This window comes from Rhinopithecus bieti, unplaced genomic scaffold (assembly GCF_001698545.2).
Source record: "Rhinopithecus bieti isolate Rb0 unplaced genomic scaffold, ASM169854v2 scaffold_3040, whole genome shotgun sequence".
Classification (NCBI taxonomy): Eukaryota; Metazoa; Chordata; class Mammalia; order Primates; family Cercopithecidae; genus Rhinopithecus; species Rhinopithecus bieti.
This window is the reverse complement of record NW_016804657.1, coordinates 8,489,900-8,515,684: the sequence shown is the minus strand read 5'-3', so window position 1 is coordinate 8,515,684 and position 25,785 is coordinate 8,489,900. Positions and strand designations below refer to the sequence as shown.

The 25,785-nt window shown below is 37.9% G+C and overlaps 1 protein-coding gene across 1 annotated transcript in view; it reads left to right on the top strand.

Annotated features, from left to right (window-relative positions):
• The window catches only part of SPAG17 (sperm associated antigen 17), a 254,064-nt gene that overhangs the window by 174,823 nt on the left and 53,456 nt on the right, over positions 1–25,785 (top strand). Inside the window, 6 exon segments of the mRNA XM_017869833.1 lie at positions 1,348–1,526; positions 3,306–3,462; positions 12,152–12,369; positions 16,005–16,149; positions 20,100–20,254; positions 22,687–22,875. Coding sequence (XP_017725322.1) covers positions 1,348–1,526; positions 3,306–3,462; positions 12,152–12,369; positions 16,005–16,149; positions 20,100–20,254; positions 22,687–22,875 — 1,043 coding nt within the window.

Sequence of the window (25,785 nt, the reverse complement as noted above, 5' to 3'; positions counted from 1 at the left end):
TCGACTTGTCCTCAATGACCACGCTCCAGCGTACCTTCACCTTAGAGAAAAGCCTCCACGTTGGGCACCAGATGAAGGGGTGGCCTGCCCCTCCACACCTGTGGGTGCTTCTCGTTAGGTGGAACGAGAGACTTGAGAAAAAGAATAATACACAGAGACAAAGTATAGAGAAAGAAAAGCGGGGCCTAGGGGACCGGTGCTGTGCTTACAGAGGACCCACACCGGCACCGGTCCCTGAGTTCCCTCAGTATTTATTGCTCAAAAGATAAGGGAGTAAATCAGCAGTAAGACATACAGATACACGGAGATGTTCCATTTACCCAGGGACGGGCAGGAGACAGATGTTTTTCTTTTACTGAGATTTAAGAGAATGGTACTGACCTTCAACCACAAGCAGGCTTTAAGCATTTGCCTAACAAAGCACATTCCTTACAGCCCAAAATCTTTTCAACTTTAATTACCACAGCGATGTCTCTAGCAAGGACAAGATTGGGGGTAGAGTCACAGATTAACAGCATCTCAAATACAGAGCCAAATGGAGTCTCTTAAATTTACTTCTTTCTATATAAACACAGTAACAAGCTGACCTCTCTTTTCCCCACAGATGACAATGACTTAGGAAAGGCAAGCCTGAGGGGGTGACTTCCCCTGGGGCTCTGGGCAACCAGGCACCACCAGGGCAGTGTGTGCATCCAGGGTGGAAAGTTTAGTCAAAGGTGAGAGATAAGCACCAGTGGGCAGGAAGAGGAAACACCTAATTCAGCAAAACTCTGCTTCCTTCATAATTTTGCCCGAATTTGTCCTAGATTTTATTAGAGAGAGTGGCTTACACATGGAGAAGGTATCTACCAGGTGTTGTAGATGACCTAATTTACTACCTTTGAATGTAACAAGGTCAGCAAAGAACCACTATTCTAGGCCATCTGTCATAATATGGAAACTGCCCTATTACTCACATGCAGACAAAAGAAAATAAGCACCAAGCATGGTGTCTCACACTTGTAATCACAGCACTTTGAAAGGCTGAGGTGGGAGAATCGCTTGAGGCCAAGAGTTTGAGACCAGCCTAGCCAACATAATGAGACCCTGTGTCTACAAAAAATAGAAAAACTTAACAGGGTGCTATGGTGCAAGCCTGTAGTCCCAGCTGCTCAGAAGGCTTGAATTCAGGATTTTGAGGCTGCAGTGAGCTATGATTGCACCACTGCACTCCAGCCTGGATGACAAAACGAGACCTTGTCTCTATTTTTAAAACAAAGAAAAGAAAAAGAAAATAATTAAGCAAGAAGATAAAATCCAGCCCTGCAGCATTGCCCAGTTCACAAGAAAGCTTTATTCTTTTTTTAGGTCAATGTGTTATAGATGAGGAACCCACCTGGGACATCATGGTCCGTCAGAGCTACCCCCAGAGGGTGAAGCACTATGAGTTCTATAAAACGGTGATGCCACCCGCAGAGCAGGAGGCTTCAAGGGTTATCACCAGTCAAGGCACTGTTGTCAAATATATGTTGGATGGATCCACACAGGTAAAAGAATGTGTTAGAGAAGTTATTCTTCCCTGTTCCAAAGTAAAAGACAGGTTATGGGTAAGGAACAGTTCTATAGCAGGGAAAAGGAACAACTCACTTGAAAAAGGAATGACACCTTAAAATGACAAATGATAAATAATGTAGTTTAGAATTTAAAAAATCACTACGCAGAGCAAGGTACAAATAAACTTGTCATTTCTCTGCATGATCTAAGATTGCAAACTGAACACAGTTTTTACCTTTTCTCCCTCTCAAGGTATCTTAAACTAGTTTTTAACATTTGAATAATGAATTCATAATGGTACTGGAGAACAACAAAGCATGTCATCAATAATAGATCGGAAGATTTGGAGAATTTCTTTTAAAATGCAGATCATATGCTATTAAACTGATGGAGAAATATGCATACACAAAGTTAAAACATACACGAGAGGAGAACATGCAGCAAAACTAAAAGTCAAAATGGGAGTTCTAACACAAACATTTGCACATGGAGCTCTGGGCTCAGAAAATGAGGGTAGTTCCCCGGGTAACTCACTGTCACCTGGAGGATGGGAACGAGAAACCTTAACAATCAGAAGCCATATCCCTGCCCTTTCTTTCCCCAATGATCACAAAACAGGAGCTCCTGTGAGCAGACACTACACCACCAAGAAGTCAAAGGGATTCTCAATGAGAAAGATGACCGTGCACTCAAGAATCATAAATCTTGGAAAGAAAGCAATCCCGTAAAAGTAAAGTACATAATTCAGTAACGGAAAGAAATAGCACCTGAAATTAAATACTGTAAAAGTTTAAAAGTGGGTAAAAGTAATATAGGCAGACTTGAGAGGTTAACAGTTCACAACAACTTTTTTTAAAGTAGCTAAGGAAAAATATCAAGAGTTCTTAGAAATTAGAAATAATTGTGAATGATCAAAAATGGGAGGGGGTAGATTATGAGGGAGAGAAAAGCTGAGAGATGTGGAAAAAGGGTCCATATAATATAATTTCCAGAAGAAGAAAATAGTAAGAATGAAGGGAGAAAAGAATCAAAGACATGACATAAGAAATTTTCACAGAGCTTAAAAAGAATACTTCAGATAAAACAGGGCAACCGAATGACAATCAGAACTGATATTAATTGTCTTTAAAGGATTATCTAAATACGCCGTCATGCAATTTTAGGACTGTACAGATAGACAATCCCAAAAGTTTCCTGAAGGAAACAAGTTACCTACACAAGAATAAAAACCAGATAGACATTTGACTTCTCATCAGCAACACTGACCTTAGTCCTTGTCACGTTTGTTGGGAGTGTCTAGGTACCAATATCAGGTAGACAAATCTATGGTACCTAGAGACACTGCACATACTAGATAGATATTACTAGAAACTACAAATTTAAATATGTGATAAAATTTCAAATACAGTCATTAGAAAAATTGAAATAGAGTTTATAATTTCCCAATCGCAAAGGGGAAAGGTGAAGAATGGAAAAAATAAAACTCAAATCAATCCAAGAAAAGATGGAAATAAAAAGAAAAGAAAAGAAATAAAATAAAAGGTAAATAGAAAATATAAAATAATATTATTATGGTCGTAACTAGGCTATTGTGTCTGAACTCCAGATCTAGCTTTCTATAATCTGCTTTGTGCTGCTGGGTCTGGAGGTCTGCAAACAGCACTTCTTCTGTGGATCATGTTGAACCTATTTCCATTTGACACACAGTGTTTATTGTTAAACAACGTCTCCCTTGCTTCTGAGAATGCTGAAAACTTTTGTTCTTTCTTCAGATTCTCTTTGCAGATGGTGCTGTGAGCAGTAGTCCCAATTCAGGTCTTATTTGTCCTCCTGAAATGCCAGCAACCCCTCACAGTGGAGATTTGATGGACTCTATTTCTCAGCAGAAATCAGAAACGATACCGTCTGAGATTACCAACACAAAGAAAGGTAACAATTGCAGCCTCTCAGTTTATAATGGATTTACTAAAGTCTTCAAGGGCTTAGTAAGTGTTCAATATTATTATTATTATTATACTTGTAACCTTTTCTATGAATATATTCATATATATTCTTATACATATATACATATAAATGAATTCTTGCTATCACAGAATTATGTACTGTTTCATGAACCGTTTTTCTCTTAGTAATAAATAACAGTTTCATATGTTGTTACACATTCTTACACATCAGGTATAATGCCTAAGCTGCAGTTTTAGGGTTGATTGGGCAGATTGATGATGTCAAGATTATGAGTGGGCATCTCTGTGATTCTCTTGAACTTTTCCTTATAATTGCAAGAAGGTATATCAACTCTAGGCATGAGGTCCTCATTCAGCAACTTCCAAGAAAAGAGGGCAAATGCAAGAGCTTTCTTCAAATGTCTCTGTTCATCAGGAAGGAAAAGGAGTTCCAGAACTCTACCTCTCACCCCAGCAGACCTGTCTTGATGTCATTGATTAGACCTGGCTGGGGACCAAGGTTAGGAAAACAAGTATCTGACATTTTTTGCCTCTGTCTCAGGAGACAGCACTACTAGTAGGGAAAAAAGAAGGTGAACAATACTTGGATAAGCAATGAACAGGGTCTGCCATAATCTAAATTGCAAGACTGCTGTCCTGAGAAGGGTTTTCAATTTATACCCCTACCACAACCACAGGAAAATGTCTATTTCCTCATACCCTCACCAATGCCAGATATTATCATTCTTTTAATCTTATTCAGCATGATAATCAATGCATCTTATTATGTTGGTTTGCATTTCTTTAATTACTGGTGAGGTTAAACATCTGAAGATGTTTACTGTTTGTTTGTTTGTTTGTTTTCATTTTGTGAATTTCCTATTCACATCTTTTCTTGGTTTACCATTGTGATGGTCTTCATTTTCATATGAATTTGTAAGATATATTTTTATATAGGAAGTGTATATTTGTGTAACAGAAAAAAAAATCTGGTGTTTCAAATATTAAATCAACTAACCCTCTGTGAGGCACATATTTTAATAATCCCCAATTTACAAACCAGAAAATTGAGGGAGAGAGGTTAAGTAATTTCCTTGAGGTCTCTTAGCTAGCAAGTGGTAGAGCTGGGATTTGAGTCTGGGTCCCTAACCCCTAAATTACACTGCCTCTCCTGCCTTACAAACTTCTCGATTTCTCAATATGCCTTTAATGATCTAGATTTAAATCTAGAAACCTAGATTTAATCCTTTTTTATCAATTTCACACATCTCACCACAGTACCCAGAAATATTGTATGGAAGCAACTGGATTACTTTTTAATTACTCAATATTTAGTAAAACAGATTTTCCTTCAGTAGTAGCAGAAGGTTGCTGGTTAGAGAAGTATCCAGGTAGCTTTCCAAACTTCTCGGCTCAAGGGTTTCCTCTTTTGTTGATACAGAGGACTTGATATAAGTGTAGTCTGTGTAGCCGCTTTTCTAAGAGCCTACCCTGGTTCTGGAGGACTTCTGCTTCTAGCACAGTGTGCCGCAGATTTTCTTCACAGCCCTTCCATCCAAGATGATGCAATCACTTTTAAATTAATAGGCTATTTTAGAGCAGTTTTAGGTTTACAGAAAAATTGAGTAGAAAGTACACAGAGTTCCTGTTTACTCTGCTCACAGTTTCCCCAGTTATTAACATCTTGCTTTAGTGTTGTATATTTGTTACAACTGATGAACCAATCTTACATTATTATTAACTAAAGCCCATAGTTTACATTAGGGTTCACTCTTGGTGTTGTACATTCTACGTCTCATGTATCATACAGAATAATTTTGCCACCCTAAAAATCCCTCTTCACCTATTCACCCTTCTTAGTCCACCCATCCTGAACCACGCATACCGTACCCCACCAAACTCCTGGGAACCACTGCCCTTTTTATTGTCTGTATAGTTTTGCCTTTTCCCGAATGTCATATGATTAGAATCATACCTTAGGTAGGCTTTCTAGACCAGGTTCTTTCACTTAGTAATATGCATTTAAGATTCCTCCCTGTCTTTTTATGGCTTGATAGCTCATTTTTATCACAGTTTAATTGATATTAATTTAATTGCTATTGCATCAATTAAATGAAATATTATAGATAATATTTTATCAAATCCTCAGATTGTTACAATTCTTTGGTTAATTTTCAAAGTTCTGAAAAGTTTATTTTGGTTCTTTTAAAACATTCTCATGTACACCAAAATATGTACTTCTATTACATATCATTTAAAATTTTAAATTAAAAAAGAAATATACAAAAAAATAAATTAATTAAAAAATCAAAAAAACTAGTTAGTGTTGAGAAGGATGTAGACCATATGTCATTCTCACACACTGATGGTGGAAACACAAAATGGAACAGTTACTTTGGAATACAGTTTAGCAGTTCTTTATAAAGTCACACATATATTTACAATATGCCCCAGTCATCCATCTCCTAGGTATTCATCCAAGATAAATGAAAGCATATTTTTGTACAACAATTTGTTCCAGAAGCTTCATTCTAGCCACAAACTGGAAACAACTCAAACATCTTATAGATGAAAAATGGATAAACAAACTGTGGTACATCCATACAATGGAATACTATTCAGTAACAAAAAAAAAGAACAAAATACTGGAACACACAGCAACATGGATGAATTTCACCTCTGTTAAGTGAAAGAAGCCAGACATAAAAGATACATACTGTATAATTCTTTTATGTGAAATTCTAGAAATGGTGTAAGTATGGTGAAAGAAAGCAGGTCTGTGGATTCTCACAGCCAAGAAAGAAGGGGTTACCTATAAAGGGCACAGATGAACTTTGGGGAGTGATGGAAATATCCTATACCTTGGTTGTTGTGATTGCATAGCTACATACATTGATCAAAACTCACCAGACTGTATACCTAAAATTGGTTAACTTTTAAGCCCTGTATATAATTAGTACCTTCAGTAAAGCTGATTTAAAAATCAATCACGGCCGGGCGCCTGGGCTCAAGCCTGATAATCCCAGCACTTTGGGAGCCGAGATGGGGTGGATCATGAAGCAGAGATCGAGACCATCCTGGCAACACGGTGAAACCCCGTCTCTACTAAAAAATACAAAAAACTAGCCGGGCGAGGTGTGGGCGCCTGTATCCCAGCTACTCGGGAGCTGAGGCCAGGAGAATGGCGTGAACCTGGGAGGCGGAAGCTTGCAGTGAGCTGAGTCCGGCCACCGGACTTCCAGCCTGGGCTGATAGAGCAAGACTCCAATCTCAAAAAAAAAAAAAAAAATCAATCTCATGGCTATACAAGCAATGTGAATGTACTTGATGCCACTGAACCTGTACAATTAAAATGAATAAAATGGAAATTTAAAAAACACAAACAACAAAAAAAACATTCTCATAGTTCTTAGGAAGGGGTAGGTTTTCCCTGGTCTTTACTTGTCATTCCAGGAGTGTATCCCATCTCACAAGAAATATGTAGTATTTTTCTTATTTTTCAATTCTAACTACTTATTTCCACTATAGCTTTTTATTTGACTCTTGAATTATTTAAACTTACTTCTGGATTTGAAGCCTATGTGGTGTTTCTATTTGTTCTTATAACTGATTTTGATGAACAATTTAAAATTTGTTTAAATGGTCAAGTTTCTTTAAAAAACTTGAATGTCTGTGCTTGAAACTTAAAATGTCTTAAAATGTCTTAAAAACTTAAAATGTCTGTGCTTGAAAAGAGCATGTATCTTGTTGTTATTTGGTACAATGTTCTCTTTATGTTTATGTGATGAAATGTGTTAGTTTTAATGTACAGATCTATATCTGAGTCCAGCAAACATTGCTGTAAAAGGCCATAGAGTAAATATTTTAGACTTTGTGGGCCATATGGTCACTGTCACAACTACTCAACTCTGCCATTGGAGCATAAAAACAGCCATGGACAATACGTTATTAAATAAGCCTGACTCTGTTGTAGTCTAATAAAACTTTATGTGCACTAAATATACTAAATTTGAATTTTATATAATTTTCATGTTATAAATTATTACTATTCTTTTGATTCTATTAGCTATTTAGAAATGTAAAAAGAATTACTACTGCACAGACTGTACAAAACAGACAGCAGGCCTTATTTGTCCATAGTCCACAATTTGCCAACCCCTATTCTATATTTTCACAGATTTTTTAAATCTGTTACATCCGTTTACTTAGCAAAAGGATGTTTAAACTTCCTGAAAAGATAGAATAGTCTGTTTGGTGCCGTGTTCCTTATAATTTAAACATTATTTCTTTATTTGTGAAATAAATATGTCTTTTTTACAGTTCTGTCATTTTTCTTTATATATTTTAGGGATATGATAGATATTTATACATTTAGAATTATTGTATCTTCATTAATTTAACCTTTCATCATTATGCAATGACTTTCTTTTTTTTTTTTTTTCCCTTGAGACAGTGTCACTCTGTTGCCCAGGCTGGAGTGCCAGTGGTGCAACCTCAGCTCACTGCAACCTCCACCTCCCACATTCAAGCAGTTCTCGTGATTCAGCCTCCCAAGTGGCTGGTGTTACAGGCACGTGCCATCACAGCTGACTAATTTTTGTTTTGCTTTGTTTTGTTTTGTATTTTTAGTAGAGACAGGGTTTCCCTATGTTGGCCAGGCTGGTCTCCAACTCCTGACCTAAAGTGATCCGCTTGCCTTGGCCCCCCAGAGTGCTGGGAGCCACTGCTCCTGGCCTGCAATGGCTGTTTATTCTAGGATTCTTTTTACCCTCATGTCTATTTTGCTTGTTTTATTATAGCTACACCAGCCACTATTTAATACCTTACCGGTATAACTTTTTCCACACTTATATTTCACCTTCTGTGGTTTATGTTTAAATGTGTCTCTTGTAAACAGCAAATAGGTGAGTATTTTAATAATTCAATTTGAAAATGTTTGTGTCTAGGGGTTTCAGTCCATTTACTGTATATCAAATAGTTTCCAAAAATGTCTTTATGTTCTCCTCCATTCTTGAAAGATAATTTCAGTTGGTATAGAATTCTAGCTTGTAGATATTTTCTCCTAGTACATTGAAAATATCCTTTATACTCTCTTACTTCCTATGTTGCTGTTGAAAAGTTGGCTGTCATTTAAGCTGTTGTTGCTTTGAGGATAATCTGTCTACCTTTAAAATATTCCCTGTGATTTTTAATTGCAATTTCAATATAATTTGACTAGGTATGGATTTCTTTTTATATATCAAAGTGGGAATACATTGAGCTTCTTGAATCTGTAAATTCGTATTTTTCATTGATTCTAGAGATTTCTCAATAATTAGCTCTTCAAATATTGTTCCTGATCCATTTCCTTTCTCTTCTCTTCTTCTGGAATCCCAATTAAACATATTTAAGAGGCCTTGAACTTTTATTTATTTATTTATTTTTTACTTCTATTGCTTTGGTTCTCTGACTTTCATTCTAAACAATTACTTTAGGTCTTTCAGTTCTCTTTTTAAGCTGTGTTTTGTCTCCTGCTAAACCTGCATGTTAATTTTCTTAAATTTCAGTTATTATATTTTTTAACATCTAACATTTCTCTTTGTTTCGTTTTATAATCAGTCTTCTCTTTAGTCATGTTTTTGGCCCCTTTTTATTTCCGGAATCACATAAAGTATGCATTTTAGGTGCTGTATCTGATCATTTCAATATCTAAAGTATTGTAGATCTAATTCCATTTTCTGTTGCTTCTTCTGGCTCTCACTTGAAGTGTCTTGTTTCATTGTGTCTTGGTACTTTTTATTATGAGATGATAATTTTTTCTTATTGCTTTAATTCTAAATTATTGGGCTGGTATAAAAGTGCATTTTTTTTTTGAGACATGGTCTCACTCTGTCACCCAGGCTGAAGTGCAGTGGCATGATCACAGCTCACTGCAGCCTCAACCTCCAGGGCTCAAGCAATCCTCCCATCTCAGTCTCTAGAGTAGCTGGGACTTGCCTTTAGAGGTTTTAGTCCATTTATTATACACCAAATATTTTCTAAAAATGTCTTTATGTTGTCCTCATTCTTGAAAGATAATTTCACTAGGTATAGAATTCTAGCTTACAGATATTTTCTCTCAGTACATTGACAATATCCTTTATATTCTCTTGCTTCCAATGTTGCTCTCAAAAAGTTGGTTTGCACCACCATGCAGCAGGTATGCACTACCATGCCCAGCTATTTTTTTTTTTTGTAGCAATGAAGTGTCACTATGTTGGCCAGGCTAGTCTCAAACACTTGGGCTTTTGCCTTGGCCTCCCAAAATGCTGAGATTGTAGGTGTGAACCACTGTGCCTAGCCAATAGTGCATTTCTTTATAAAGGGCTTTGGTTTCAGAAAGGACTTTAGCAGTTGATAGGGGAACCAACAGTCTTGAATCACTTTAAAGTATTAATTTAAGGAATTTCTGGGGGTGCCACTCAAGTGGTGTGAATTTTCACTTCAAACCTACGTAAGGATCTACTTGTGGTTATACAGCCTCTTAAGTACTTTCTTGTCTTCTCTGCTCAGCACCAAGTTTGAACACAGGCAAGCTTTCTGACAGTTCTGGAATGGGGTGGGAAAAGACATGAGTGATTTCTGTTAATAATTCACAGTCTGAGAGTGTAGTCATTTGAGGGCCTCATATCAAGCCTTCCATCCAGATTGTGCAGGTTCTGGCATTCATTTCTGCCTGAGTTCCACAATGCTAAGAAAACAAATACTCAGAATCACCCAGTTTGACAAAAACTCACTGGACAAAATCCAACTTCAGAGCCCTTTTACCTCTTTGGTTTCCTACTTTTATGTAGTCCATGGCTTGTGCTGGTCTTACTTACAGTTGCCAGCTCAGAGTCACTTTCAAGAAGATTGATTAAAAGATGTTTTCTAGCAGTTGTGGTTCTTTTCAGTGGAATTATTGGTATCTAGTCTGTGATGTTGCTAAAAATGGAACTCCAACCCTGCTTGTTTCCTTCCTCACCTTTGACCTGATCCTTGGCCACTTTGCTTTTTTGACCCAATACTTAATGGAAAGCAATAGTTGATTAAGAAGATTTCAGGATCTGCATGTGAGTCTTTGTCTTATCCTTTCACTGCCATCCTCATCCTTTCATATCCAAATTTGTTCCCCAATACACATTTGTATCAAAATTGTACTCATTTATCTCTTCTGCCAGCTTGAATTTGTAATACTTTAAAGCTTTCTAACTGTTCTTCCTGCTTTTATTAGTATCAATTTTGTATCTTTCTGCCAAAAGCATGTAACTAATCTTCCAAATATCTCACTTTCTCTCTTATAACACCTTAGTTGTTAAAGTTTACGTATAGGAAAAATTCCAAGGTCTCTAACATACTGCTAAAGACCACTCAATTGAATCAGTGCCTACCTCTTCAGTCCCTTCTCTCATCCAAAATCTGCTTGAAATGTATCATCTGGTCACATTGGTCTGTGTATACTATGCTATTCTTTACCCCAGTGTATTTCTTATGTTCCTTATGTTGGAATGCCCTTTCCATAGCTCACCTTTTTTGATTAGAAAAAGTAATAAGAACAGAAGGAGAGGGGACGGAAATAGGAGAAAAATGGAGACTATAGAAAAAAGATAATTCCTAAAGTATTTCCTACTATTTCTAGAGGATCTTCTCTTTATTCTGAAAGCGATACTATTTTCACTCTCTACCAATATTCTAGAAGTATAAATATGTCCAAAATAAATTTTAGGGCAATGAAAAGGCTCAACCTGATTTATCTGTCTTTGGTTCTTCCCATCAGTTGAGTCCCTGTTAGTTAGGTGGAGATGCATGCTCTGCTGCACATTTCATGGTTTAAATCTAGAGACTCTTCCAAGAGTTAACACGCCTTTACTATCATTACTTGCAATTTGTTTCTGGGCCTGAGTTCACCTCATCATTGAGATGTGATAACACTGTCAAGTCTCATCTACAGATTACTCATTATTATTCATGGAAATAGAGTATATCTACCCTGACAGAGCATTGAAATATTGGCCAAGGAGTTCCATGAGGGTGTCTTCAGTTCTCTCCTCCTGTTCCCAATGAGTGGGAGGTAGAGGATGGAGAGGAGGATGTATCAGACAATTGTTGATGTACTAATTAAACTGCACAAATTCCTCTCCCCAGGGATATGCCTGGCTGGTGAGGTTTCCCAGATCCAGGATTGAAGAAAGATGTTTCCTGTTATTACTGACAAAATGGCAAAATCAGGGGAATCAAGAGTTAAAAACTTAGTAACTGTTATAGTCCAATATGTCAAAAAGAGGCTGAAAGTTTGAAGATAAGTGAGAGAAAAGGTAGGCTTTAAAAATCAGAATACAAAACCCAAAATCTGGGACTCAGGGAGAAGTACACAAGACCCAAAAGAGTACAGAAGTTGGCCAGAATATATTTTGTGCCCTAGACAGTGACTTGTGTAAGCATGTGTGTATCTGGGGAAACGTGGTGGGAATTTAGTCACGGTTTGAGTGCCAAAACTAAGCTACTCATAACCTCATACTTTTCCCTATTGAGAAATAATATGATTGATGAATACCACTTAGAATTGTCTATACCACAGTATCTGAGGTAGTTTGCACTGTATCAAAACATAATGAATGATGTATATAATTGATATTATAGTTACGTTGTTGTTGTTTGATTTTACTTGAACTTCACAGGAAAAAGTCACAAAAATCAGTCATCAATGGCCCATAAGGGTGAAATCCATGACCCTCCCCCAGAGACAGTTCAAACTGTAACTCCTGTGGATGTTCACATAGGCACTTGGTTCACAACCACACCTGAAGGAAATCGGATTGGCACCAAAGGATTGGAAAGAATAGCAGACTTGGCCCCGTTGTTATCCTTTCAGGCCACAGATCCTGCCAATGGAACGGTATGACAAACTATTGTTTATTGCAAAATTTTCTAAGTCTTTAGAATTCTGAAACAACACCCAAAAGAGTGCCTAGCTGATAATATTTTTTCAATAAATGTCTGTTAAGTAGTGGGTGAGTGGGTGGATGGACGGATGGATGGGATGAATGGATTCATTTTCCAAAATCTAAAAACATCTTGTGGTATATTTGCCAAATGGAGAGTATCATTAGTGACTAGTTTTGTGTGTTGTGGGCACAACCACGTCAGAACAAAGTGCTAATTTTTGAGGTGAGTGGCAGTTCGTGAGTTCTCTATGCCACTTTTAAGATATATGTGATTAATGATGTTGTCAGGTATTTCCTTATGCTAAATGTATGTAAATATCTTATCCTTTGGAAGTGAGAGGCTTCTGGAAGTGAGTGTCTCATTACTACTTATTTGTGTCCACTTGCAATTGATGAGAGAAGTTTGTTCATGATCCTTTGATTTTGAAAAACTTATGGTATATTGAAAGAGATAAGACACACATTAAATAACTCAAGAATCCAAAATTGTAGAGAAGCTTTACAAAAACTTTATTTATAGCATAAGAATACATGACAAATTAGTGGTACAGAACATAATGGTTCTGTTTATGATATAAAAAGCCAAACTCCTGGAATGAACAATAGCAGTTTCTGTGTACCAGGACTTTTTTTTTTTTTTTTTCTTTTGAGATGGAGTTTTGCCCTTGTCACCCAGGCTGGAGTGCAATGGTGTGACATTGGCTCACTGCAACCTCCACCTCCCAGTTCAAGCAATTCTCCTGCCTCAGCCTCCCGCCTAGCTGGGATTACAGGCACCTGCCACCACGCCCGGCTAATTTTTGTATTTTTAGTAGAGACAGGGTTTCGCCATGTTGGCCAGGCTAGCCTCCAGCTCCTGACTTCAGGTGATCAGCCCATCTCAGCCTCCTAAAGTGATGGAATGACAAGCATGAGCCACCACGCCTGGCCCTCTATGTACCAGGATTTCTTTGGGGGCCTTTATACACGTTATCTCATTCAGCCCTCACACCAAATGTATATTACACAGATGAGGAAATTGAACCTTAGCAAGTTAAGTAATGTGGTCAAGAGTACATATTCAGAAAGTGCTGAAGCCAAGATTAGAGCCAGTTGTTTGTGACCAAAAACTGAACTCTTTCCATTCCTTAGCTATTCCTCTAACATCTTATATGGAGATTTGCAGCACCCTCTGAATCTAAACAAAATGAAGAGTTTCCTAAGTGCCTTAACTCTGGTGTCTGAACTTCCTACCCTTGTTTAAAACCATGTGCTGCTGTAAAAAGCAAAATGCCTGCATGCTATTGCGATGGATTACATTATCTAACCAAATATCTTTTCCTCTTCAGCCTACTTCTGAGATAATTTTATAATCTCTGACTTTGTTTGCTAGTTGCCTTTTTTTGTAAGACTCAAAGTATATATAATCTCAGAAAGGATTTTTGTTTGTTTGTTTGTTTCCTGGGGTTTTTTCTTGTTTGTTTTAGTTCCTTCAAATAACTCACTTTAATTTGGCCCCTGAGTTAGATTATGTGGCTTAATATGCAAGTTTGATTAATATTTCTTTGTTAACTTTTAATTTCCCTCATTCATCTCCATCACCATTTTGGAAGCATGAACCAACATCCAAGAACCTGGATTCAAGCATGAATTAAACACCAAATGCACAACAGAATAAGAGCAATAATGGTGATATTTACTGAGCACTCACTGTGTACTAGGCCCTGTTCTCTGCATTTTCCATATACTAACTCAATCAATTCTCACAACAAACTACTATTGTTTCCATTTTATAGATGAGGCAACTAAGCTACAGAGTGGTTAAGTAATTTGCCCAAGATCGCACAGCAAGTGGTAGAGCCAGAATGTAGACCCCAACACTGTGTCCCAGATCTCAAGAAACTGGCATGATCATATGAAACAAAATTGAAAATGGGTGTGTATTTTCACAACCCCTGACATGAAGTATTACATTCTAAAGGAGTGAGCACTGCCCTTGGGGTGAGGCAGACCTGTATTTCAAGCCCTAGCCATAGTCCTTACTAGATGGATAACTTTTGGCAAGTTTCTCATCTGGTTTCTTATTCATAAACTGGAGATAATAGTCATTACCTGTTGAGAAGATTAGTACCAGACCTGGCACTATCAGGCATTCAGAAATATCCTTGTAACTGTGTTATTGCCACCACTAAGAATGATTATCCTATCCTATGGTGACCAGAAAATGTCACTGTTTATGTGGCATTATGAAATGTTTGAATAATTCTAGATCATAGGATGTAAATATCTCTACTAGATTAAAAACTGATATCAATAATTACTAACATCATGGCCAAGTGTGACATGCTTTACCAGCATCATCTCATTTAACCCACATAAGATTTCCAAGAAGATACTAGTGTTGGCTCCATTTTGCGGATGAGTAAACCAGACAACAAACAGGTTAAACAACATCCATACCCAGCCATTTGTGGAGTCAGGATTCAAACTCAGGCAGCTTAATCCCAGAGCTCATGCTCTCAACCATCACATTACACAGCAGTATTTCTCAGTATATGCTCCTGGCATAAAGTGCCAATGATAAGAACCTAAAATAATGATCAGCATTCATTTCTCTCTTAGTGATTGCCACCTACCTTTAAGAGCTAAGAAGGTGATAATCACCTGCTCCCAATAGCCATAGACTCTGGAGTCAGAAAATAACTAGCAAACTCACTCTCACATCCATCCAGACCTTCAGTGAAACATTAAGTTCCTTAGAGTTAGAACAGTATAAGTTTAGAAAATGCCCAATGATTGAAATATGCATTATGCAATTTACAGTACTGTAGTTGCAGGTTGAGCTCTCCAGAAGCAAACGCTGAGGTGAAGTCCAGAGTGCAAGATTTTAATAGAGACATGTATGTGAAAGGAGGAGGGAGAAAGCAGTAATGGGCAGAAGTAAAAGCTGAACTGTGAAGCAAACACAACAGAGCCATGGTCAACCCATGCAGAGCTCAGGAGCAGCAACACACGCACACCACTTCTCATACCCCTCAAGCTCACAGGCGTGCACAGGCACTGAGCAGCAGATACATGTGCAGGTCAACTTGACACAGAGAGGCTACAACCTCTGTCCCCCACCAATCTTCAAGTACTGCTCTGATGACGTTAGCACGACACTTGCAGGCCATCTTGCATTTCATCCCATCTGGGGAAGTTCTGCAGAGCAGGGGTTTCACAGCACACAAGGCAGCCACAATATGCCACATTTATCATTATTCTATAGTTTCCAAGGAAACAGAGCCTGTGGGCATTTTCCCAGACAGACCTGGGTTAACCCAGTCCGAATGTTAAGTGTTTCCTCAAATATGCCCTGATACTTACTTGTTGCATGACTTTCAGCAAGCTTCTCAACTTCTTTAAGCCTAAATTTCCTCATCTATAAAATGAGGGTACCTGCCAAGATTGTTGTGAAGGTTAGATCAGGTAGATGAGATAAAACGTTTGCTTATAAATAAATAACTAGGACTTTGATGGTGTCATCTTTGTATTCAATGGATAAAAATAAGTACACTTGGGATTAACCATGTGGCCAAATGATTATGTGCTGCCTTTTCATGTTCAGGTTATGACAACTCGAGAAGACAAAGTTGTCATAGTTGAAAGGAAAGATGGAACTCGGATAGTGGATCATGCTGATGGTACCAGGATCACAACCTTTTATCAGGTTTATGAAGATCAAATTATTCTGCCAGATGATCAAGAAACAAGTACGTTTTATTTAGCATAAGTTAGATAGAATCCTCACTGACTGCTGAACATACACATAAGAAAAATAATTTTTTGGTAAAGTTAGTCAACTAAAGAAAACCCATGCAGTCCAAAGCAGGGTCTATAAGGATTTAGTGTTACTACTATCATCATTATTTATTTTGCTGTTTGCTTTTTAAAATTTAATTTTATTATTTCAATTGACAAATATTGTGTGTAGACATATAAAGTAAATAATATGATGTGTTGAAATACGTATACATTGCAAAATGACTCAATCAAACTAATTAACATATTCATTATCCTCAGATACTTATTTTTAGTTGTGAGAAAACTTAAAATCTACTTTCTTAGAAATTTTTTTTGACCAGCAGCACTCAGCAGCCAGAAGTTTCTCCAACACACCTCACTCTGTGTGTGTGTGTGTGTGTGTGTGTGTGTGTGTGTGTTTTATTTATGTATTCATTTATTTAAAACTTTTGAGTTAAGGGGTACATGTGCAGGTTTGTAACATAGGTAAATTCATGTAATGGGGTTTGCTGTACAGATTATTTTGTCACCCAGGTATTAAACCTAGTACCCATTAATTATTTTTTCTGATCCTCTCCCTCCTCCTACCTTCCAGTAGGCCCTAGTATCTGTTGTTCCCCTCTATATGTCCATGTGTTTTCATCATTTAGCTCCCACTTATAAGTAAGATGAAGCAGTATTTGGTTTTCTCTTCCTGTATTAGTTTGCTAAGGGTAATGGCCTCCAGCTCCAAGCATTTTCCAGCAAAGGATGTGATCATGTTCGTTTTTATGGCTGCATAGTATTCCATGGTTTATATGTACGCCATTTTCTTACTCCACTCTCACCATTGATGGGCATTTAGGTTGATTCCATATCTTTGCTATTGTGAATGGTGCTACAGTGAACATACTTGTGTATATGTCTCTACAGTTAAATGATTTTTGTTCCTTTAGGTATATACCCAGTAATGGGATTACTGGGTTGAATAGTACTTCTGTATTCAGGTCTTTGAAGAATCACCACACTGTCTTCCACAGTGTCTGAACTAATTTAAATTCCCACCAGTAGTGTATAAGCATTCCTTTTTTTGCTGCAACTTGGCCAGCGTCTGTTACTTTTTGGCCTTTTAATAATTGCCATTCTGACTGATGTGAGAGTGTATCTCATTGTGGTTTTGATTTGCATTTCTCTAATGTTCAGTGATGTTGAGCTTTTCTTCATATGATTTTTAGCCACCTTTATGTCTTCTTTTGAAAACTGTTCATGTCTTTTGCCCACTTTTGAATGGGGTTGTTTGGTTTTTTGCTTGTTAATTTGTTTAAGTTCCTTATGGATGCTGGATGTTAAACCTTTGTCAGATGCATAGTTTATATATATTTTCCCATTCTCTAGGTTGTCAGTTTAGTCTGTTGATAGTTTCTTTTGCTGTGCAGAAGTTCTTTGTTTTAATTAGACCTCACTTGTCAATTTTTGCTTTTGTTGCAATTGCTTTTGGTATCTTTGTCATGAAATATTTGCCTGTTCGTATGTCTAGAATGGTATTGCCTAGGTTGTCTTTCAGAGTTTTTATAATTTGGGGTTTTACATTTTATTCTTTAATTCATCTTTAGATAATTATTCTATATGATGTAAGGAAGGGGTGCAGTTTCAATCTTCTGCATATGGCCAGTCATTTATTTCAGTACCACTTATTGAATAGGGAGTCCTTTCCTCATTGCTTGTTTTTGTTGATTTGTCTAAGATCAGATGATTGTAGGTGTGTGGCTTTATTTCTTTATTGTAGGTGTGTGGCTCTCTATTCTGTCCCATTGGTCTCTGTGTCCATTTTGCTGCTTTGGTACCAGTACCATGCCACTTTGGTTACTGTAGTCCTGTAGTGTAGTTTGAAGTTGAGTAGCATGGTTGCCTCCAGCTTTGTTCTTTGTACTTATCATTTTTAGTTGTGAGAATACTTAAAATTTACTCTCCTAGAAATTTTCAAAATACGATATTTTATTTACTATAGTCACCATGTTATACAGTATATCTCTTTAATTTATTCCTCTTATATAACTGAAATTTTATATCCTTTGACCAGCATCTCCCCAACTCCTCACCCTGATGGCTGGTAACTACCATTCTACTCTCTACTTATATGAGTTCAACTATTTTAGAGTCTACATATAAGTGTGCTGTTTGTCTTTCTGTACCTGGATTGTTTTACTTAAAATAATGTCCTCCAGGTTTATCCATATTGTTGCAAATGACAGATTTCTTTTTTTTTTTTAAACACTGAATAGTATTCTCTTGTCTATATTTACTACATTTTCTTTATTTATTCACCCATTGATGAACATGTGGACTGATTCCAAATCTTGGTTATTGTGAATAATGCTGCAATGAATATGAGGATGCATTAGGACTTTTTATTGTGATCATTATCTCAACAGAGATGGGAGTGATAACAGCTCTAGTTAGCTGATGGAGAGTAATAGTCTTTGATTGGTGGCAACTAAAACCTAATAACCATGATACTAGCTTTAGATGTTTCCTTTGATCCTCAAGGCATCTAATTTGCATAAATAGGTGACCTTAGATAGGTCTTCAGTCAGAGCATGTCTTTTGTCAGAAAGGTGGTATCAGAAAAAAGGAAACTGTAGTTGCTAATTAACAGGAACCTACTCTAAGACTCAAAGTCTTCCACTCTTCCTAACCTGAATTTAAGAAATATTTTTAATGAGAAGTTATTCCCTGAGTTCCCTTTCCTTAATGCCAGTGTTTTTTATTGGGTATATTTAAGATGTACAACATGATATTTTGATATCCATATACATAGTGGAATAAGTCAAGCAAATTAATATATCTCTTACCTTATATAGCTGCTTTCTTGTGTGTGTGTGTGTGTGTGTGTGTGTGTGTGTGTGTGTGTGTGTGTTATGAGCACCTAAAATCTACACTCTTGGAAAATTGTCATTATACAATACAATGTTATTGACTATAGTTTTTATGCTATACATTACATTCTTATACTTATTCATCTTACATAATTGTAACTTTATATACTTTGACCTACATCTCCCCACCCCACCCACATATCATATTATGATGCAATAACTTTATTTCTGCTTATAGAGAGAGGGACACTCATACACATTTGCATAAGGAAACAAGTACAGAGGAGTGACTTGCAGCATTGAGTATAATATTGAAATACTGGGAAAATGTAAATGTCCATCAATGGCAGAATAGAAAAATAAAATGTGGCACATTCCTACAAAATAATACTATAAGACTGTTAAAGGGAGTCATACACACACAAATATATCTATGCACACATATATGTATAGATAGATAGATACATATAGATTAAGATGGGGTCTTGAAACTGTGTTAAATGAAAAAAGCAGGAGTAGAATGATAGTACAGTAATTACATAAATACATAGAGTAACATATAGCTTACATACATTTAAAGCACACACATATGTATTGTTCATGATATATGTGTACATAAAAGTGTAAAAATGAATTTCAAGATAGAAATAAGCCCAGATATAAGGAGAAACTTTAATTTTATCTGTGATTTTTCTTTTACATATGTATTAAAAGTATAAATTTTAATTGATGAATATCTGAGTGCTTAAATTATATTTTATGCTTTTCAATTTTTCAAGTTGAAAAATCAGATGTTCTCAGCTCCTACAAATAAATAGTGAGAATAAGACAGCATACTAAATTAAGTAAGAAGATTTTTTCTGGAGGAATTATTCTGAATTGACAAGAACAGCAGGCCTCACTCCAACCCTGTGGAGTTCTCAGTACTTGCTCTAGACTTTACAATTATGTTTTTTCCGTGGGGAATCCAGACAGCCAGGAAACAGCAGCAGAATCAATAGGCTGAGGTCTGTTTTGCAATATCTACATCCTATCAGATCTGCTTACCTTGCATTTGCTTGTAGCCGAAGGTCCTCTGACTGTCACCAGGCAGGTGAAGTGTATGCGGGTAGAAAGCTCACGCTATGCCACTGTTATCACCAACTGTGAGGACAGTAGCTGCTGTGCCACCTTTGGAGATGGAACAACTATTATTGCAAAGCCACAGGGAACATACCAGGTAGGTCTAGAAGGAAAATGAGAAGTACCAAACATGAGTGTCTATTTAGCTGAGAAAACCCACTTCTAAAATGCCTGCAATGTACACTACTGTTGCTTTCTTTTCTCTTAGAATGCTAACATCTTAGAATATACTTCTCAAACTCATTTATTCATCCCTTTTTACATCCCATGCCAGAAAAACATTGCCCTGCTTGTTTTGCAAAACTTTGGTAGTTTTGGACCAAGGTTATAAACCAAAATGTGTTTGTTTAGGATTTATTATGTGCTAGGCACTGTGGGTGTTAGAAACCCTTAGATAATTTGGCTTGTGCCTAACAGACCAGCTTCACCTCCTGCCACCTCGACCCTCATTCTCACTCTCCATCTTTCCCACCTCCAGTCAGTCCTCCCTACTCTACGCAAAGTCCTAGCAGGACAGGAGGGAGCACATGGTGTGTGTGGTCCCGGGAGGGCAGTTCTCCTAACTGAAGCAAAGCTTTGTACTTGGAAGGTCAAGGAGGAGCAGTTAGCACCTTTCCCTACCTTTCTGCATTTCCCCTTTAAACACAGCCATCCAGTGTCAGCCTGCACTTCCTTCAGCCTTAAAAGGACTTGCCTTCAGCTTTTCACTTGCTGGAGAAAGAACACTACAGCAAAAACGTCGCAAACAATGTCACTAGATACTAGAGCTAAAAGCTAGAAGATGATGGACAACGATCCCACTGACAAATATTTGTTGCTATGAAAGTTGCTGAAGTCAGTTTGTCCCTCTCATCTCTTCTGACAATGTTACTCTTCCCCCTCTTTATCCTGTGTAGATTATTATGGGGCAAGGAAGGTGCTGGAAGTGAGAGATGAAAGAAAACATAGATATAAATTTTCATGTTTTTGATTAGGCAATAGTTTCTTAGATATGATACCAAACATACAAGCGTTACCAAAAAAAAAAAAAGTTTGTGATTCAAAGAACACCACCAAGAACGTGAAAAGATAAACTATAGAATAGAAGATGTTATTTGAAAATCATATAACTGATAATGGTCTCAGGTACAGAGTACCCTACAACTTAGAACTCTCACAACTCAACAATAAAAAGACAATAACCAACTTTAAAATGAGCAAAGGATTTGAATTTCCCCAAAGAAGATACACAAATGGCAAATAAGCCAAGGAAAGGTGCTCAGCATCACTAGTTGTGAGGCAGCTACAGCGCAAACTGCAATGAGATTGCACTTCACACCCACTAGAAAACTGTAATCAAAAAGACAGATAATGGCAAGTGATAGCAAGGGTATGGAGAAATTGGAACCCTTGTAAATTGCTGATGGTGTAAGTCACTTTGGAAAGTGGTAAGTCACTTGGAAAATGGTATAGTCACTTTGGAAAACAACTTGACACTTCCTCAAAAGGTAAACTTAGTTGTCATGTGACCCAGCAATCCCACTCCTAGATATATATCCAAGAGAAACCATACATCTGCACAAAAACTTGTAAACAATATTTACAGCAACAATTTTAATAATGGCAAAACTGAAAACAACCCAAATGCATACCAACTCATAAGTGAATAAAGAAAATGTGATATAGCCATACAATGGAATATTACTTATCCATAAAATGGAATAAAGTACTGTGTGCTACAACATGAGTGAACCTTGAAAACATTACGCTGACTGAAAGAAGCCAGACACAAAAGGCCACAGAGTACATGCTTCCATTTAAATGAAGTATCTAGAATAGGTCCATCCATAGACAGCAGATTAGTGGTTGCCAGGGCCTAAGGCCTAGTGATCCAGAATGATTTCTAACAGGATCAGGGTTTCTTTGGGGGACGATAAAAGTGTTGTGGAATTAGCGATAATGGCTTCACACACTTTTGAATATACTAAAAACCACTGAATTATACACTTTAAAAGGGTAAATCTATGATATGTAAATTCTATTTCAGAAAAAGATCTGTTTGAAGCAGAATTCATTACATGAAGTCTGTTACTTAAGGACTGTGTCAGCCACCAGAGGAGAGAGGAGAGATGAGTTTCTAAGAGCGCTTATCCCACATTTTTTTACCCTTTCAAAGATGCTTCTTGTCCAAGATCACAAACAACTCCAAACATTTAGAAAGGAATGAATAGGGCCAAACATGTATTTAACCTCAGCTAAAATATATTAAATATTGGAAATAAGGGGGCATAGGACAATTACTTAGAAGAGATATTAAAGTGAGCAGATAAGATGTGAGGATACAGGAGAAATGATATCATAACTATTCAGTTTGCCTCCTTATCAAGTAGCCCTTCCCAAACCTTAAGTCCTCCCTTGGATAATGTTTTCTTCCTGCAAACAGTTTGTGACTAGGATCTATGGGTATTCTTTTTCCTAAAGTGATTTTCCAAGTCCCACATATTAAACTAGAAAATTTTAATAATTTCTGTCCTTCCGTTACCCTTTCAGGTGTTACCTCCAAACTCAGGCTCTCTTTATATTGACAAGGATTGTTCAGCTATGTACTGCCATGAATCAAGCAGTAATATGTACTATCCTTTTCAAAAGCCTGAACAGCCGAGAGCTGGCAGGTACATCATGAGACATACTTCAGAGGTTATCTGTGAGGTTCTGGATCCTGAGGGAAACACTTTTCAGGTAAAGTGCACCTTTGGTGTGGAGATAGAGCCTGTGGCTTTGCTTTTGAGATATTTCACACTACAAAGCTTCCATGTAGATTTTTACCTTAGTTGCCTTGGGATTAATTATCCACTTACTGCCAATACTTTGGGCAAGCAGTAATGAATGTCAATACTTTTCCTTTGATTCTTAAGTGTATTTTCATGGGGGATGGCAAGCCAAATAATTGGTGGGACAGAAATGTTAACGCTAAATGAATAATTAGAACAGAAAGGAAGAAACAGTAGCAGACATCTGAAAATAATGCCAACATAAAGAATGTGGCAATGGTCCTTATCCAAGTTGAAGTCAGAGCAAACACAAGACAGCAAGCAAGTTCCTTTGAGTAGTCACAGAGTCCATGGTAAGAAGGATATAGTACGGGTGAAAGTGGGGAAGTGGACCAACATCCAAGCTGAGTGCCAAATCAAGAACACAATCCTGAAGATGGCCGAATAGGAACAGCTCCAGTCTGCAGCTCCCAGCATGATCGACGCAGAAGATGGGTGATTTCTGCATTTCTAACTGAAGTACCTGGTTCATCTCACTGGGACTGGTTGGACAGTGCCTGCAGCCCACACAGGGCAAGACGAAGCAGTGCAGGGCATTGCCTCACCCGGGAAGCACAAGGGGTCGAGGGATTTCCCTTTCCTAGCCAAGGGAAGCCGTGACAGACTATACCTGTAAAAACGGGACACCTTCGCCCAAATATTATGCTTTTCCAATGGTCTTAGCAACTGGCAGACAAGGAGATTGTCTCCCATGCCTGGCTCGGTGGGTCCCATGGCCCATGGAGCCTTGCTCACTGCTAGCACAGCAGCCTGAGATCGAACTGTGAGGCAGCAGCCTGGCTGGGGAAGGGGCATCTGCCATTGCTGAGGCTTGAGTAGGTAAACAAAGCAACCAGGAAGCTTGAACTGGGCAAAGCCCACTGAAGCTCAGCAAGGCCTACTGCCTCTAGACTCCACCTCTATGGGTAGGGTTTAGCTGAACGAAAGGCAGCAGACAACTTCTGCAGACTTAAACATCCCTGTCTGACAGCTCTGAAGAGAGCAGTGGTTCTCCCAACACTGCGTTTGAGCTCTGAGGATGGACAGACTGCCTCCTCAAGTGGGTCCCTCAACCTGTGTAGCCTAACTAGGAGACACCTCCTATAGGCAGGTGCCCCTCTAGGATGAAGCTTCCAGAGGAAGGATCAGGCAGCAATATTTGTGCTCTGCAGCCTCCACTGGTGATACCCAGGCAAACAGGGTCTGGAGTGGACCTCCAGCAAACTCCACCAGACCTGCAGCTGAGGGACCTGACTGTTAGGAGGAAAACTAACAAACAGAAAGGAATAGCATCAGCATCAACAAAAGGACATCTACACCAAAACCCCATCTGTAGCTCACCAACATCAAAGACCAAAGGTAGATAAAACCACAAAGATGGGGAGAAAACAGAGCAGAAAAGCTGAAAATTCTAAAAATCAGAGTATTTCTTCTCCTCCAAAGGATCGCAGCTCCTTGCCAGCAACAGAACAAAGCTGGATGGAGGATGACTTTGACGAGTTGACAGAAGTAGACTTCAGAAGGTCAGTAATAACAAACTTCTCTGAGCCAAAGGAACATGTTTGAACCCATCGCAAGGTAGCTGAATACCTTAAAAAAGGTTAGACAAATGGCTAACTAGAATAAACAGTGGAGAGAAGACATTAAATGACCTCCTGGAGCTGAAAACTATGGCATGAGAACTTCGTGACACATGCACAAGCTTCAATAGCCGATTTGATCAAGTGGAAGAAAGGGTATAAGTGATTGAACATCAAATTAATGAAATAAAGCAAGAAAAGAAGTTTAGAGAAAAAAGAGTAAAAAGAAGCAAAGCCTCCACAAAACATGGAACTATGTGAAAATATGAAATCTATGTTTGATTGGTGTACCTGAAAGTGACGGGGAGAATGGAACCAAGTTGGAAAACACTCTTCAGGATATTATCCAGGGGAACTTCCCCAACCTAGCAAGACAAGCCAACATTCAAATTCAGGAAATACAGAGAACACCACAAAGATACTCCTCGAGAAGAGCATCCCCAAGACACATAAGTGTCAAATTCAACAAAGTTGAAATGAAGGAAAAAATGTTAATGGCAGTCAGAGAGAAAAGTCAAGTTGCCCACAAAGGGAAGCCCATCAGAATAACAGCAGATCTCTTGGCAGAAAGCCTGCAAGCCAGAAGAGAATGGGGGCCAATTTTCAACATTCTGAAAGAAAAGAATTTTCAATCCAGAATTTCATATCCAGCCAAACTAAGCTTCATCAGTGAAGGAGAAATAAAACCCTTTACAAACAAGCAAATGCTGAGGGATTCTGTCACCACCAGGCCTGCCTTACAAGAGCTCCTAAAGGAAGCACTAAACATGGAAAGACACAACCAGTACCAACCACTGCAAAATATGCCAAATTGTAAAGACCATTGATGCTATGAAGACACTGCATCAATTAATGGACAAAATAACCAGCTAACATCATAATGACAGGATCAAATTCACACATAACAATATTAACCTTAAATGTAAATGGGCTAAATGCCCCAATTAAAAGACATAGACTGGCAAATTGGATAAAGAGTCAAGACCCATCAGTGTGCTGTATTCAGGAGAACCACCTCACATGCAAAGACACACATAGGCTCAAAATAAAGGGATGGAGGAAGATCTACCAACTAAATGGAAAGCAAAAATAAAAGCGGGGGTTGCAATCCTAGTCTCTGATAAAACATACTTTAAACCAACAAAGATCAAAAGAGACAAAGAAGGCCATTACATAATTGTGAAGGGATCAATTCAACAAGAAGAACTAACTATTCTAAATATATATGCACCCAATACAAGAGCACCCAGATTCATAAA